Source organism: Hypanus sabinus, chromosome 1, assembly GCF_030144855.1.
Source record: "Hypanus sabinus isolate sHypSab1 chromosome 1, sHypSab1.hap1, whole genome shotgun sequence".
Taxonomy (NCBI): domain Eukaryota; kingdom Metazoa; phylum Chordata; class Chondrichthyes; order Myliobatiformes; family Dasyatidae; genus Hypanus; species Hypanus sabinus.
The window spans coordinates 180144613-180162524 of NC_082706.1; the positions used below are offsets into that span (position 1 = coordinate 180144613).

Here is a 17912-nt window from a genome sequence, read left to right on the forward strand (position 1 = left end):
AGAAATGTTCTCAGGTGCATCTATTTCAATGCAAGGGGTATTGTAAGTAAAGCAGATGAGCTTAGGGTGTGGATTGGCACGTGGGATTACCACATTATTGCTATTAGTGAGACTTGATTGCAGGAGGGGCAGGATTGGCAGCTTAATGTTCCAGGGTTCCGTTGTTTCAGACGTGATGGGGGGGGGGGGATGAAGTGGGAGGAATGGCATTACTAATCAGGGAAAATATCACAGCTGTGCGTAGACCGGACAGCCCGGAGGGCTTGTCTACAGAGGCTATATGGGTGGAGCTGAGGAATGGGAAGGTGTCACCACACTAATAGGGTTGTACTATAGACCGCCCAATAGTCAGAGAGAATTGGAGGAGCAAATCTGTAGAGAGATAGCAGACTGATGTAAGAAACCGTAAGTTGTAATAGTAGGGCATTTTAACTTTCCACATATTGACTGGGACTCCCACACTGAAAGGGCTAGGTGGCTTAGAGTTTGTCAAATGTGTTCAGGAAAGTTTTCTAAATCAATATATAGAGGTACCTATGAGAGAGGATGCAATACTTGATCTCCTATAGGGAACCAGACAGGTCAGGTGACAGAAGTATGTGTAGGCAAACATTTTGGGTCCAGTGACCATAATGCCATTAGTTTCAAGTTAATTACGGATAAGGGTAGGTCTGGTCCTTGAGTTGAGGTTCTAAATTGGAGAAGGGCCAATTTTGTGGAAATAAGAAAGAATTTAGGAAGAGTAGATTGGGATAAGTTGATTATTGGCAAGGATGTGATCAGTAAGTGGAAGGCCTTCAAAGGTGAAATTTTGAGGGTGCAGAGTTTCATGTTCCTTCCAGGATTAAAGCAAAATTAACAGGCATAGGGAAACTTGGTTTTCAAGGGATATTGGCGATCTGGTAAAGAAAAAGAGAGGTGTATAGCAGGTATAGGCAACAAGGAACAAATGTGGTACTTGAAGAGTAAAGAAAATGTAAGAAAATACTAAAGAAGGAAATCAGAAAGGCAAAAAGAAGACATGAGGTTGCTTTGGCAGATAATGTGAAGGTAAACCTGAAGGGTTTCTACAAGTATATTAAGGGTAAAAGGATAGTAAGGGACAAAATTGGTCCTCTGGAACAGTGGTCCCCAACCACCAGGCCATGGACCGGTACCAGACTGCAAAGCATGTGCTATTGGGATGCGAAGAAATGATAAAATTTGGCAATATGAAACAATATGATTTGGCAATATGAAATGATATGAGTCAGCTGCACCTTTCCTCATTCCCTGTCACGCCCACTGTTGAACTTGAACACACGCGACATCATAACCCACACAAGGTCATCAGTCTGTCATTAACCCACAACTACTCGATGAATAAAAACCAAATATCGCATGAGAGTTTCTTTGGAAAAGGTGGCAGGGATCATAAAAGGCCTAACGATGATAATAACACAGAGACAGCTGAGGCTGAGACTGCAAAAAAAAGAAAGCTTCCTTCAACAGAAAATACGACAAGTCGTACACAAAATATGGCTTTAATGCGAGCGGTGACTAGCACGCTCCAAGCCCCCTGGGTGTGATATGTGGAGACAAGCTGTCTAATGAGACAATGAAGCCCTCAAAACTGCTTCAGCACCTTGAGTCCAAGCACCCCGCACTTAAAGACAAACCCGCTGAGTTAGCGGGAAAAACATGAGCAAGCGGGACAGAAGCAAGTGCAGAGAGCCAACACGTCCACAAATGCTGCTGCTCTGAGAGTGTTGTACTTAGTGGCTAGCCGTATTGCTAAGGCTAAGAAACCTTTCACTGTTGGTGAAGAATTGATTCTGCCTGCTGCCAAGGACATGTGCCGTGAACTGTTGGGAGAAGCTGCAGCTGACAAGATGGCACAGGTTTCTCTTTCAGCTACCTCGGTTTCAAGGAGAATCGATGACATAGCAGAGGACATCAACTACTGGAACGGCTTAACGAATCACCATGGTATGCCATCCAGGTCGATGAGTCTACCTATGTCGACAACAAGGCAATACTGCTGGTTTATGTGCGATATATATTTCAAGACGATGTGCACGATATGTTGTGTGCACTGCCACTGCCAACTAACACAACTGGGGCAGAACTATTCAAGTCTTTGAATGACTACACGTCAGGCAAACTGGACTGGTCATTCTGTGTTGGAATATGCACAGATGGACTGCAGCTATGACTGGATGGCTGTCTGGTTTCACTACCCGAGTCAAAGAGGTTGCTCCTGAATGCCAGTCTACACACTGTGTCATACACAGGGAAATGCAGGCTAGCCAAAAAATGTCACCGGATCTTAACAGCATATTGAGTGATATTGTTGAAGTTATCAATCACATCAAAGCAAAAGCCCTTAACTCACGTCTGCTTGAGCAGCTTTGCGTGGAAATGGATGCAGAGCACAAACGCCTTCTCTTACACACTGAAGTCAGGTGGTTATCGAGGGGGAGAGCCCTGGTCAGGGTTTTTGAGTTAAGAGAGCCGCTACAGAGATTTCTTTCAGGAAAAAAGTCACCACTGGCAGCACAGTTCAGTGACAAGGAGTGGATAGCAAAACTCGCTTATCTCTGTGACACCATCAACCTGCTGAATGAACTCAATTTGTCACTTCAGTGGAGAATGACAACTGTCTTCAATTTGGCAGATAAAGTGTCTGCTTTCAAAGCAAAACTGAAACTGTGGGGACAGTGAGCGAATAGGGGCATATTTGACATGTTCCCAACTTTAGCTGGGATTTTGGGAGAGACTGAGGCTGCACCATCCTTCTCACAGCTGGTGCACGATCACCTATCTTTGCTGTCGACAGAATTCGAGTGTTACTTCCCAACTGCAAATGACCCAAGACGTGCGAAGGAATGGGTCAGTGACCCATGTGTGAATGTCCCCGGTGAATCATCCATGTCAGTGCAGGAGGAAGATCAACTCCTCAAGCTTGCAAATGACGGTGGGCTGAAAAGTATGTTTGACATAACGTATCTGTTGGCATTCTGGATCAAAGTCAAGGCCGAATATCCTGAGATAGCCACAAAAGCACTTGCTTCCGTTTCCAACATCATATCTCTGCAAAGTGGGGTTTTCTGCAATGAAAACTAAATTGCGGAATAGACTGGACATAAGGAACCCCCTTCAAGAATCACTGTCTCCCATCACACATCTTGTTGCAGGGAAGCAAGCCCAGGGCTCCCACTGTTGCAATGATTTTATATGTTCATACAGGGAAAATATGCGCTGTGTGTTTAATATCCAAACGTTACTTAAAATGTTATGATGCTATTAACTTATAACTGACTTACCACTATATTCATGCAAGGAAAATATGTGCTGTGTGTTTAATATTAAATTCATTAGATAAACCCTTTTAGTAATGAAATTGAGTGAATTGAGTGTATTAGCCACTTGTAAGTGACTTATAGTTGACTTATCACCTATATTCCGATCGTGATTAACAACACCTGCCCCCCCCCCCACCCGTCAGCCGGTCCACAAGAATATTGTCAATATTAAACCGTTTCGAGGTGCTAAAAAGGTTGGTGACCCCTGCTCTAGAAGATCAGAGTGGTCGTCTACGTGTGGAGCCTCACGAGATGGGGAAGATCTTAAACAGTTTTTTTGCATCAGTATTTACTCAGGAAACTGGCATAGCATATATGGAAGGAAGGGAAACAAGTAGTAGTGTCATGGAACATATAGAGATTAAAGAGGAGGAGGTGTTTGCTGCCTTACAGCGAATAAAGGTAGATAAATCCCTCAGGCCTAACATAATATTTCCTTGGACCTTGAGAGAGATTAGTGTAGAAATTGCAGGGGCCCTGGCTGAATTATTAAAAATGTCCTTAGTCATGGGTGCGGTGCCGGAGGATTGGAGGGTAGCTCCTGTTGTTCCGTTGTTTAAAAAAGGCTCCAAAAATAAACCAGGTAATTACAGGCCAGTGAGCCTGACATCAGTAGTAGGTAAGTTATTGGAAGGTGTTCTGAGAGATCGGATATACAAGTATTTGGACAGCCAAAAGCTGTTTAAGGATAGTCAGCATGCCTTTATGCCTGGTAGATTGTGTTTAACGAATCTTGTAGAGTTTTTCGAGGAGGTTACCAAGAAAGTAAATGAAGGAAAGGCTGTGGATGTTGTCTACATGGACTTTAGTAAGGCCTTTGACAAGGTCCCACATGGGAGGTTAGTTCAGAAGGTTCAGACTCTAGGTATCCATGGAGAAGTTGTAAACTGGATTCAAAATTGGCTGTGTGGGAGAAGACAGAGAGTGGTAGTGGATAATTGCTTCTCAGACTGGAGGCCTTTGACTAGTGGTGTGCCTCATGGACCTGTGCTGGGACCATTGTTGTTTGTTGTCTATTTCAATGATCTAGATGATAATATGGTAAAGTGGATCAGCAAGTTTGCTGATGACCGTAAGATTGGAGACGTTGTGGGCAGCGAGGAAGGCTTTCAAAGCTTGCAGAGGGATCTGGACCAACTGGAAAAAATGGGCCAGAAAATGGCAGATGGAATTTAATGCAGACAATTGTGAGGTGTTGCATTTTGGAAGGACAAATCAAAGTAGGACATACATAGTAAATGGTAGGGCACTGAGGAGTGCAGAGGAACAAAGGGATCTGGGAGTTCAGATACATAATTCTCTGAAAGTGGTGTCACAGGTAGACAGGGTTGTAAAGAAGGCTTTTGGTATTCTGGCATTCATAAATCAAAGTATTGTGTATCGGAGTTGGGATGTTATGGTGAGCTTGTATAAGACATTGGTGAGGCCAAATTTGGAGTACTGTGTACAGTTGTGGTCACCTAACTATAGGAAGGATATCAGTATGATTGAAATAGTGCAGAGAAGATTTACTAGGATGTTGCCAGGTCTTCAGGAGCTGAGTTACAGGGAAAGATTGAACAGGTTAGGACTTTATTCCTCGGAGCATAGAAGAATGAGGGAGGAGATTTGAGACAGGTTTACAAAATTATGAGGGGTATAGACAGAGTAAATATGAGTAGGCTCTTTCCACTTAGATTAGGAGAGATAAATACGAGAGGACATGGCTTTAGGGTGAAAGGGGAAAGGTTTAGGGGGAACACTAGGGGAAGCTTCTTCACTCAGAGAATGGTGGGAGTGTGGAACGAGCCGCCATCTGACATGGTAAATGCAGGCTCACTCTTAAGTTTTAGGAATAAATTGGATAGATACATGGATGGGAGAGGTCTAGAGGGTTATGGACTGGGTGCAGGTCAATGGGACTAGTGGAATAAAGTTTCAGCACAGTTTAGAAGGGCCAAATGGCCTGTTTTCTGTGCTGTAGTGTTCTATGGTACTATAAAACTTCCTGTCTCCTGAATTTTCCTCAGGGAATCCCACTACAATTCCCTCTGATCCATATGGTCTGAGAGGAGCAGCAGCGGAACACTTGGCCTGCAAACACAGTAATCTGGCTCTTTGATCTCCCACATCTGACAGGAGCAGCATACGTCATCACAGACTGACATTACTGCTCCTTTTAATAAACTAGTCCACTTGGGAAAGAAGGAAAAGTTTTGCCTTGTTGCTACTCGCCATTCTCTCTGAGGCCCAGTATTCACCAAAGCCTTCAGTAAATTCCTTCACTAAAGAAAGGAATTAGTGGTAAATCTATATTAAAAAAAAAATCCCTGAAAATCATAAATAAGGTTAGCATTCTCAATCAGACTAGAAATAGCTTCACATGCTGTATACTTACACACACAAGTACAGATAAATCTCATGGCGAAAACAGAAGATGATGAGCAAAGCATACTAATACAATGCAAGCTGGAAGATAGCAGCTCCTTCATAATGTTCATGAAGCATATTGTACATTATTTTACTGCTGATATAGTCATGGAGTCATATAACACTACAGCAAAGAGACAAGCCCTTTGGCCTAGCTACTCCGTGCCGAACCATTAATTTGCCTAATCCCATTGACCCGCACTTAGACCACAGCACCCTCCTACCTAAGTACCTATCCAAATTTCTCTGCTTGCACTATCTATAACTCTCATAATTTTGTATACCTCTATCATATCTCCCCTCAATCTTCTAAGTTCTAGAAAATAAAGTCCTAACCTATTCATACTTACCCTATAACTCATCCTCAAGTCTCAGCAACAATCTTTGTAAATTCTCCCTGCACTCTTTCAAACTTACATCTTTCAAACTTACATCTCTTCTGTAAGCAGGTGACCAAAACTAGACACAAAACTCCAAATTAGGCCTCACCAATGTCTTATACAATTTCTACATAACATCCTGTACTCAATACATTGATTTATGAAGGCCAATGTGCCAAAAGCTTTCTTTACGATGCTATCTACCCGTGACACCTTTTTCAATGAATTGAGGACCTGTTTTCCCAGATCCCTTTGTTTTACCACACTCCTCAGTGCTGTACCTCTCGCCTTGTAAGACCTACCCTGGTTGGTTCTCCCGAGGTGCAACATTTGCCTCCCACAGGGTCTGTGCTATTTTTCAATCCATTTTCCCAACTGGACCAGATCCCAGTGCAAGCTTTGATAGTCTTCCTTGCTGTCCATTGCACCCCCTAACTTGTTGCTATCCGCAAATATGCTGATCCAGTTTACCACAGCAATCATCCCTATCATTGATATAAATAACAAACAACAGACCCAGCACCAATACCTGCAGCACACCACTAGTCACAAGCCTCCAGTCTACTACCGCTCTCTGGCTTCAACCACAAAGCCAACATCTAATCTAATTTACTACCTTATCTTGAACGCCAAGCGACTGAACCTTCTCGACCAACCTCTCAAGCAGGACCTTGCAAAGATCTTGCTAAAGTTCACGTAGACAACTTTCACTGTCCTGCCTTCATCAACTTTCCTGGTAACCTTCTCAAAAACTCTAAGACTGGTTAGACACAACTTACCACACATAAATCCATGTTGATGATGCTTAATCAGACCCTGTCTATCCAAATGTTTATATATCCAATTCCTTAGAATACTTTCCAATAACTTTGCTGCTAATGATGTCAGGCTCACTGGCCTATGATTTTCTGGTTTGTTTGCAGAGCCTTTCTTAAACAACGTAACAATATTAGCTATCCTCCGATCCTCTGGCACCTCACCTATGCCTAGGGATGTTTTAAATACAAACATTTGTATCTCTACTAGGTCCCCTGCAATTTCTGTGCTAGCCTCCTACAGAGTCTGAGGAAACATCTTGTCAGGCCCTGGGGATTTATCCACCCTAATTTGCCTCAAGACAGCGAGCACCTCCTCCTCTATAATCTGTATGGGGTTCATATCCTCACTGCTGCTTTGCCACACTTCTATAGGCTCTGTGTCCGTCTCCCAGGTAGATACAGATGCAAAAAATCCATTTTAGATCTCTCCCATTTCTTTCAGCTCCACGCATAGATTACCACTCTGATCTTCCATGTTGTCCCTTGCTGACCTTTTATTCTTAGTATAATGTATATGTAGGATTCTCCTTCACCTAGTCTTCTAGAGCAATCTGATGCCTTATTTTAGCCCTCCTAAGTGTTGTCTTGCATTTCTTATACTCAAGTACCTCATTTGTTCCTACCTGCCTCCACTTGCTATGCACCTCCTTCTTTTTCTTAACCAGGGCTTCAATATCTCTCCAACAAGGTTCCCTAAACCTGTTATCCTTGCCTTTTATTCTGACAGGAACACACAAACTGTACTCTCACAATTTCAGTACTAAAGCCTTCCACTTACCAAGTACACCTTTGTCAGTAAACAACCTGTCCCAATCCACACTTGCCAGATCCTTTATAATACCATCAAAATTGGCCTTTCTCCAATTTAGAATATTATCCCAAGGACCAGACCAGATGGAAAGAGTTCCCCTACACAAACATCTGTCACCTGTTCTGTCTTATTCCCTAATAGGAGATGTAGTACCATTCTCTCTCTTGTTATGACTTTTTATGACTGATTAAGGAAACTTTCCTGAACACATTTGACAAACTCTTTCCCATTCAGCCCTTTTATAGTATGGGAGTCCCAGTCAATATGTGGAAAATTAAGATCACCTATTATTGCAACCTTATGTTTCTTGCAACAGTTTGCAATCTCTCTACAAACTAAATCCTTCAGATTGTGGGGTGGTCTATAATGTAATCCCATTAACGCGGTCATGCCTTTCTTAGTTCTACTCACAAGGCCTCCTTAGGTGAGCTCTTCAGTCTGTCCTTACTAAGCATTGCAATGACATTTGGTGTACTGGTGATAGCTGGTTTCCACCATCATCCGTTTTACTTCAACTAAATTACCATCAAACTAGAAACATCTGAAAATGAGTTGTCTTTAAATGAATAAGGATTGGATTGGATTTTGTCACAAGATTTGTATTTGAAATTTTACCAAAACGTCAGTGATAATATTTCATTTGACAAGCTGGAGATGTAGAATAAATGCGGAAAATGGTGGAAGCACTGAGTAGGTCAGACAGCATGTCTGGAGAACAAAAAAGATTTGACCTCTGTTAAAATCCTTCCATCAGAACTAGAAATATTAGAGATTGAGAGACAGAAATGGCATTAATGCTGCCATTGAACAGCATCCTCTCTCGACAGATGACATGTGATTAACAATCCCGCATCACTCCGTGCAAGTGGTACGACCATCTCTTGTGCCATTTGGTTTTACCGAGTCTTTTATTCTGTCATAGGTTCCCTTTAATCTCTCCACACTCCTCCTCCTCTGCAATTTAGAACTCATTTGATAGAAACATAGAAAACCTACGGTACAATATAGGCCCTTCGGCCCATAAAGTTGTGCTGAACATGTCCCTACCTTAGATATTACTAGGCTTACCCATAGCCCTCTATTTTTTCTAAGCTCCGTGTACCTATCCAAAAATCTCTTAAAAAACCCTCTTGTATCTGCCTCCACCACCGTTGCCAGCAGCCCATTCCACGCACCTCACCACTCTCTGCATAAAAAAACTTACCACTGACATCTCCTCTGTACCTACCCTCCAGCACCTTAAAGCTGTGTCCTCTTGTGGCAACCATTTCAGCACTAGGAAAAAGCCTCTGACTATTCACACGATCACTGCCTCTCATCATTTTTCTAGTTCTCTCTAAATTTTTCCAGATCTGAATAAAACTTATCAACCTGATCTGCTAATTCGGTTTCTAACCCCACAGAGGCTGCTGAGCAGTTCTGATATTTTTTGTTTTTTTTATTTCCAACACTTCATTTGTTTGTTCTTGTCACAATACAACTGAGTTTCATGTAGCGTATTACAAAAAATGTAAAATCAACATATAAATGCCAACTATCCAAGTTGACTTTGCTAATTATTTCAGAGTTTTTAAATCTCCATGCATTTAGCATTCAAATACATCTAACAAGGAGAACAGGACAATCTGACTCATACAATACACATAAGGCATGGATTCATAATACACCTTTTCAAACTGATCCATGGAGATACAAAATCCTAAAAACGATTGCATCCATTCTATGGCACAACACACATTTTTGTTGTTTTAAATAACTTCAGTTCCCAAAATATGTGGGAATGTGCACATCTTACCAGTGTAAATGCTTGCATTAGATGCTGGGATGCCAAACTGAGATTCAATGAACTTGGGTATGAAGGTGATAAAAGCAGTGACGATGGCACTTTCTGCAGTGTATGACAAGCTCACAAACAGGAATGTCATGTTGCTCAAGATCCTGACAGCAGCTTTGGGAATGTCTATAAAAATGACAAGAGAAACACTTTCACCATGAATGAAACACAATGGAGGGAAGCATTCAGACACTGAGAAGCTTTGCAGCTAATGTAAAGAGGTCCATTCGCTCACTGGAAATGGTGGCATGTGCATTTGTAAAACAGAAAATGTATGCAAGGCAAAGTGAGATCTATTCCCAAAACAAATGGAACGTTGGTACTTTACCACAGAATTCCACTGAACTCCTTTCCATTTACTACCTTGTTCAAACCAATTAAACGGCCTTTGCACACACATACCTTCTTGAATAAGACAACTATCAGATGGGCTCAAGAAGATAAAGTGAGGAGGGAACTCACACTCATTAACTAGGCCTATACAGCATGCACATTGTAAGTGTGTTTTCCATTATTGATATAAATTAAGGCATATCTTAAGTGCTTAATAAAGCTAAACAATGCCATTGAATCACCAAACTGTTATGACTCAGTAAGAGAGTCCATTTGGTCTAATGGAATGATTCTTGCTCTTTGATTTACTCTGCTGCCATCTTTGTCATAGCCAGTTAGCTGACGGCATAGCATATTTTCTTTTTTTTTGCAAAGTGCAACACCAGATATAATTTCATGTGTATTATTGCCATAGCCGTGCATTAACATTTCTAACTGAACAATGTATGCAAGTTTACTCTTCGCAGATGACAGTGTGGTTGCTAAGGCAACATTTGAAGCTGGGCATATAGTGAAAATAAATGGAAAGCAGTTTGGAGTCCAAACATCCGGGATATACCTTTTCATTGATTGTAGTTGAAATAGTCCCAGGAAAATCATTTGTCATGAGTTGAAACATGTAGCTTCTAGTGCAAAATAAAAGGCTAACAACTGGACATATCACCCATTAAGTTAAATAGACATTGCTCAATATTAACAATTAACCACAAATGTAATATAGGCCTTTGGAACATTGGTGATAATATGAATCAAATTCCTGGCATTTTAGCAGCTTTCTTTGGACCTGGAACTCTTAATTTTAAAAATGTGTACGATTACCTTCATACATAAAAGCCAAACAAAGTCAAATGTAAACTTTATGCATCATGCATATGATATAATACGGCATACACAAGCTGTAAGCAATGTCAGGCCTTTTAAGAGAACTGGCGTTTGCCCTACAGAGCTCTTCTCTCATATTTTTTATGGTTTTTCAAACAGAGGTAATAAATGAACAGCTCAAAGATGCTTTTGAATCAAAGATAAGCAACAGCATTTGATTGCCCAAAACAAGATATGAGCACAGAAAAAAACCCAGTAGGTCAGGCAGAGAGAATAAGAGTTAAATGTTTCAGTTCAATGGCCTTAGACTTGTTGATCTCTCTTCACTGACGCTGTCTTGCCTGGTGTATGTTCTGTTGTTACTTCAGATTTCCAGTTTCTGTAGTGTGTTGTTTTTTTTTGAGCAAAAAAACATGCTTTTTTATTTTTCCCCCTCACCCAAACACTAGGAAGTCGAGTCTCAGGAACGTGGCTAAATTGTCAAATTAACCAAACCCATCCTGCACATTGCCATTTCTACAACTTCCAGACTACACTTTTGCAGCCACCCTGTCCCTTCCTTTGATTATGATGCCTTCTTTTCTATGTTGCAGTTGCTGATCTCTCTCTGTCCTCCAATATTACAGTTATTAGCTTTCCGTCTTAGCTATGCAAATTAACTGGGCTGTCAGGTGGGAAACTTATCTAAGATATAGTGGTGGGGCCCTGCCACGAAAGGCAGTAAGCTCTCAGCAGTCTCAGCCCATCCAGGTTCTCCTGTTGTCCAAACCATACATTCTTCCCAGCAATATAAAGTTCCAAAGGCAAATAAGCACTTGTGCGTCGCAATATCAAAGTCAAAACACAAAATAATCCAATTATTATTTGATTACAGTAAAGAAGAGAGGGGTTTAATACCTCAAAATTAGCACAATCTGTGAAATGTAAATTCTAGATGAAAAAGATAGGGCACTCTATTTCATGTCTTTCCTTGCAATACAGCAAACCATCCAGCCACACTGACTCTCAGAACACACACATTCATTCCATTCTTCCATTTATCACCCAGCAGCCAACTCTCTCTCACGTGCCTAGTGACTCACCACCACTTCTCCTACCGTTCACCCGTACCAGAGGCAATTTAAAGTAACTAATCAACCTTCCAGCATGTCTCTGCGATGGGGAAAGAGGAAATCCTGTTTATTATTTTCCTAATGTAACAAGGATTCATACTGAGCAGAGTTCTGCCAAAGGCATGCACTGAAATGATAATAGAATGGAAATGTGAAATAACTGTAGCTTTGTCAGATGGACTTCATTCACTTCTCTCACTGTTAGAAGCAAAGATATTTTTGTCTTATATGTTCTTTCACAGATGTATATTCTGCCGACAATGCTAGCAATTATTGCCCATCCCTAATCGCCATGAGGAGGTGGTAGAACGAACCATTGAACTTTGCCTTGTAAATTTGATCCCAATGCCCTATTAGGTGAAGGAAGTATCGAAGGATGATGTGTGACTTGGAATATGTTGGAGGTGAAGCTCGCAGATAAACGAATCTCGGGGTTGTATGTGGTGACATGTATGCATCCTGATAATAGTTTTTACTTTGAATTTTCTTCAAACCTCTCTCCTTGTCCCTCAGTGCTAGAGATTACAGGCTTGGGAGGTACCTTTTGCAGTCTGCTGCCTTCCAACCTATACATGACAGATTGCAGAGACTGAACATTAGGGTGGGCAGGTACATGTTTAAAAAAAGAAAGGAATATTTACCTGGTGAATTTCAAGAACACAGTTTAGCCTAAAGCTCCTCATGGTCAATGGTACTTTTGAAGGAAATATTGCAGCCAATTTGTACAAAACAAGATTCTGCAATAATTGGATAATCTATTCTTGTGATGTTGATAAACATACTTTTGATGACCTGTGCATTTAAACACCTCATGTGAAAGACAGCGCATAGACCATAAGACACAGGAGCAGAATTAGGCCATTCAACCCATCGAATCTGCTCCGCCATTCCCTCATGGCTCATCTGGATACCACTCAACTCCAAACACCTGCCTTCTCGCCATATCCTTTGATGTCCTGACCGATCAGGAGACGATCAACTTCTGCCTTAAATATACTCACAGACTTGGCCTCCACTGCAGTCTGTGGCACAGCATTCCACAGATTCACTATTTTCTGTCTAAAAAGTTCCTCCTTACCTCTGTTCTAAAAGGTCGCCCCTCAATTGTGAGGTTGTGCCCTCTAGTCCTGGATACCCCCACCACAGGAAACATCCTCTCCACATCCACCCTATCAAGTCCTTTCAACATTTGATGGGTTTCAATGAGAACCCCCCCCCCCACCGCATTCTTCTAAATTGCAGTGAGAACAGCCCAAAGCTGTCAAACGCTCCTCATATGTTAACCCCTTCATTCCCAGAATTATCCTCGTGAACCTTCTCTGGACTCGCTCCAATGACAACACACCCTTTCCGAGATATGGGTCCCAAAACTGTTGACAATACTCCTGTGGTCTGACTAGTTTCTGAAAAATCTCGGCATTATCTCCTTGTTTTTATCTTCTATTCCCCTTGAAATAAATGCCAACGTTGCATTCCCCTTCTTTACCACAGACTCAACCTGTAATTAACCTTCTGGGAGTCTTGCACGAGGACTCCTGAGTCACTCTGCACCTCTGATGTTTGAACCTTCTCCCCAGTTAGATAATAGTCTGCACTGTTACCAAAATGCATTATCATACTCAAATGCATCTCTAATACTACACTACTTCTTAGCTAATAGACTAAACAGTCAGCTGAAAGTTCTGTGCTCTCAATTCTGAAATGAGTCCTTTACCTTCCGAGGGGCAAGATTGCTGATTTACAGCTACCACAGCTGCCAAGTCTGCTGAATGGCAATGCCTTAGCTGGTTTACCAAAGAACCTCTATCTATTTCCTTCATTGTGATTGAGCCAAGGGTGAACAATACATCAAAACATATGGCTCAGACATCATTTCCCTTTCTAATCTAACTTAGAAACACTGACCAAATTGTGGAACGGTATTAATATTTGCTGTGAGGTAGGACACACAGTAGGTGATATATAAATAAAACAAAACAAATAAAACATTTACAAATTAAGTTATTTCTTAAGAACATGTTAAGCACAGATGTTAAAAGGAAAAGAGTGTTTTAAAAAATACTTGGTTTTGCTAAAGACCTGCAGGGTTGCACGAGGCAATGGCAAAATAGTTTTGTGGTTTGTGCAGCAGTCAAAATCCATCTCACCCCTGCTTCCTATGGTTAGGTGGTGAGGCCGGACTGGGTCTGAAGCTGACAGGTGTGTGAGTGAAGACCACAAGGTGGTAATGCTTTTAAAACATCACCAATCGGCTGGAACAGTCACAAGACAACAGCATTGTCTCTGTGGGACAGACCCTCTGTCTGAGCTTCCTCTTCACATCACACTGAAACAATTGAAGGAATCCAGTAACCTTGGGACAATAGTAAAAATGTTCGCCCTCCTAAACACCGATGATATTATTTAGTTGTTCGACAACCCCAGCAGGGATAGATCTAATATGTCAAATAACATGTTGCTGCTGTCCTCAAACCACATAAAGAATTATTATCCCTAAAGAACCATTGCAGTATATACAACCAAAGATTATTCATAGCATCATAGTTAAGTTGTTAAAGAGTTTAGCAAAGTAGACATTAGGTTGATCTAACTGAAGTTTTGATGATGATGAATAGCTTGTTGGACTGTGGCAGGTAAGTTTTCATTCTAATAACTGGTCCACATACCTCAAACACCGTTTAATTAAAGAGGAACCCCTCACAGTTTGTGCTCTATTGTCCCTTGAAGGACAGCTACAGCAAGCCAGGACACTGTCAGGAGCAAGTGGTGAAAGTTGATGCATTTGTGAGCATCCTGCCAGCAAAGTGCAAGGTCGGGCACATCCTGACCACTTACTCATCTTAACTCATCATCAGAATAGCGCTGGCATAAAATTAATCAAGAAGAATCACAAGAACTCAAAAATAATCACAACTTAAAGATTAAAGATCTTTCAGTTTCTTTCATCTGAATGATTAAAATAGCTTTTAATCTTTTAAAAGATCAAAGGCAAGTATGTCCTTCCTTAAATAAGGATGATACAGTGCGAAAGAACAGTTATTATAGGACTCCCCCACTGTTGTACTCTCTCACTCATCCAACAAAGGAAAACATTCTTTTTTTCTTCCCAATGACATGTTGCATAATGGTTTCCTTGTGTGACAGCTCTTGATCTCAATGAACAGCATTCATCAGTCTTACACCATTTAAATAATATTCCGTTCTTCTATAACTTTGCATTTTCCCACATTAGTTGCCTTTTTTTTTCACTCACTGAACCTGTCTCAATCTCCTTTCAGACATTGCAGTCTTGCTCAACTATCATCTCTACTTTGTGTCTCAAGCCAAACTGGAGACTTAACTGGCAGAATGATAAAGACAAAGCTTAAACATTATCAACTTTTTGGGAAAAGACTATCAATGTTCATCAACTGAAGTCATTGTTTGATCCACAGCTAAAGGTTAAAATACAATCTTATGCACAGGACCAAAACGAATCCACAAGATGTCCATTACAAAGCCCAAGACAAGACACTAGACTATTCACAAATTGGCTTGTTCTGTCAAATGAATTTTTAAAACACTTTCTCTTCATAGATTCTACTGTATGTTTGTGGATTTGTATGCTATAGGATATGGTCCCTTACTATGTGCAGTTTAGCAAGAAAATCTGGTGAGTTAACATTCAAACAATGTGTAATCTTGATAAATCAATTCACAAGTATGTAATTTAACATACTGTTTGAAGAAGTATATTGGGAGGCAGGAGGTACTATCAAAACAAAACTATTATTAAAAATAAACTGATTTCAAAACTGAACTGATGTCTTTTTAAAATCAGATGCAAAAGAGATAATAATATTAAAAACATGGGAGAGCAACTTCTTTATATGGGGTCAAATGAACAAGTATCTGGACACCAAATGTTAAGTTAGACACACAGAGAGATACTACAATGCAACAGATCCTCCAGTCCACTGATTGTGCAGAAACAGTTAAGCACCCATTTACACAAATCCTTTATTAATGTGATTTTTCTTTTCGTCCCCACATTCCAATTAAATTAACTCCCGCCCCACCCCTTTGCCAACTTCTACCTCTCACCTACTCACTAGAGGCAGAGGGGCTAGTGAAACTACACATCCATAGGAAACCGGAACACTCAGAGGGAGGACTGGGGGGGTCACAGGAGGAACCTGCAGAATCTCCACAGAAAACACTGAAGATTGGTCATGGGCCTCTGGCACTGTGTGGCAGTGGCTCTTCTAGCTCTGCCATAGTGCCAGCCTTGATGTGGATGGAGGCCCACAAAGGAGATGAAAAGCAGCAAATTATTAATGCAACACAAGGCCGATGGAAATACTGTACGTGAACTCAACTGAAATGTTGCTTGATCCCTCAAATGCACACAAGTAAAAATTACATATTAGTGAGAACGTGCAGTCCGGAGAGCTCCAGACAACTGAGATGATGTAGTAATGCGATGCCCAGTAAAGATTCAGTGTCTCATTGCCAGCTCATCACCACCTTGTGGCTTTGAACTGGGTGCAGAGTGGAGCTGCAGACTGGTGGCATTGTGAAAAACAGGTAAAAAATTGCACTTCAAAATTATTCTTGGTTTGAAAAGTATTTGCATGTTCTCACACAATTTCATTTGTCACCAGCCAGCACATAATTTGTCACGAACCTGTACAATCGAGCAGTTTAGATACATTCTTTTAAAAAACTAAGATTCAGCTGTAAACAATACCCTGATGTTTTTAAGAGGAATAATTGTACAATTTGATTAACCTGTTCAAAGTGTGCTAATCACATAAACTCACTGGGTATCTGTCCAACCACACTTATTTTAAATATACAGAAACATAAAGTCATAGAACACTACAGCACAGAAACAGGCCCTTCAGTCCATCTATTGCATGCCAAATTATTAACCTGACTAGTCCCATCGACCTGCACCCAGACCATAGCCCTCTATATCCTTCCCATCCATGCACCTGTCCAGATTCCTCTTAAATGTTGAAATCAAACCCGCATACAATACATACGCTGGCAGCTCGTTCCACATTCTCACTGACTTCTGAGTAAAGTAGTTCTTCCTCATGTTCCCCTTAAACATTTCACCTTTGCCCTTAACCCATGACCTCTTGTTCTAGACTCAGTGGGAAAAAGCTCGCTAGTATTTACCTGATCTATACCCTTTATAATTTTGTATACCTCTATCAAATCTCTCTTCATTCTCCTACTCTCTGAGGAATAAAATCCTAATCTCTTCAACCTTTCCCTATGACTCATGTCCTGAAGTTCTGGCAACATCATTGTAAATTTTCTCTGCACTCTTTCAATCTAATTGACATCTCTCCTGTAAGTACTGTAGATGACAAAATTCCCAATTAGCCCTCACCAACATCTTATACAATTTCAACATAACATCCTGTACTCAGTACTTTTGATTCATGAAGGCCGATGTGCCGAAAGCTTTCTTTATGACCCAAGTTACCTGTGACACCACTTTCAAGGAATTGTCGGCAGCCATCGATCCCAGGGGATGATGGGTTTGCCCCTCTGGTGGACTGTGTCCTCTCCAGGGTGCAAGCCTGGGTGGGAAGATTTGAAGAACTGGCTGTTGCCCATGGAGCGGGCTCCCCCTCTCGAAATCACTGACGTAGTCCAAGGGAAGGGCAAGCACCGATACAGCTTGGCACCAGTGTCATCGCAGATGTTGCCAGAGTGAAGTTGTGAACTACATCAAACTGCCTCAGGGACCCCGGATCCGGATTTCTTCCTCAGGGTTTACTCCCAAAGCCTTTCCCATGGGTGGGGATGGCCACAAGGCAGAGCTGTTATTTAAAATCAGAGTTTTCCTTCTCCTAGGCGGGCTGCCGTCCAAGGCTGACAAACCCCACTTGCCCGAATTCAAGGATTTTCAAGGAATTACGCATCTATATTCCCAAATGCCGCTGTTCAACCACACTCCACAGAACCCTACTGCCAGCCATGTGAATCCTATCCTGATTTGTTATCTGAAAGCACAACAACTCACACTTGTCTGCATTAAATTCCATCTGCC

The 17912-nt window shown here is 41.4% G+C and overlaps 1 protein-coding gene across 1 annotated transcript in view; it reads right to left on the minus strand.

The window, feature by feature from the left end:
• The window catches only part of LOC132382925 (solute carrier organic anion transporter family member 5A1), a 207352-nt gene that overhangs the window by 46579 nt on the left and 142861 nt on the right, over positions 1-17912 (minus strand). The window contains exon 4 of the mRNA XM_059953535.1: positions 9558-9722. Within this exon, the coding sequence (XP_059809518.1) occupies positions 9558-9722 (165 nt within the window). The remainder of the gene's footprint in view (positions 1-9557; positions 9723-17912) is intronic.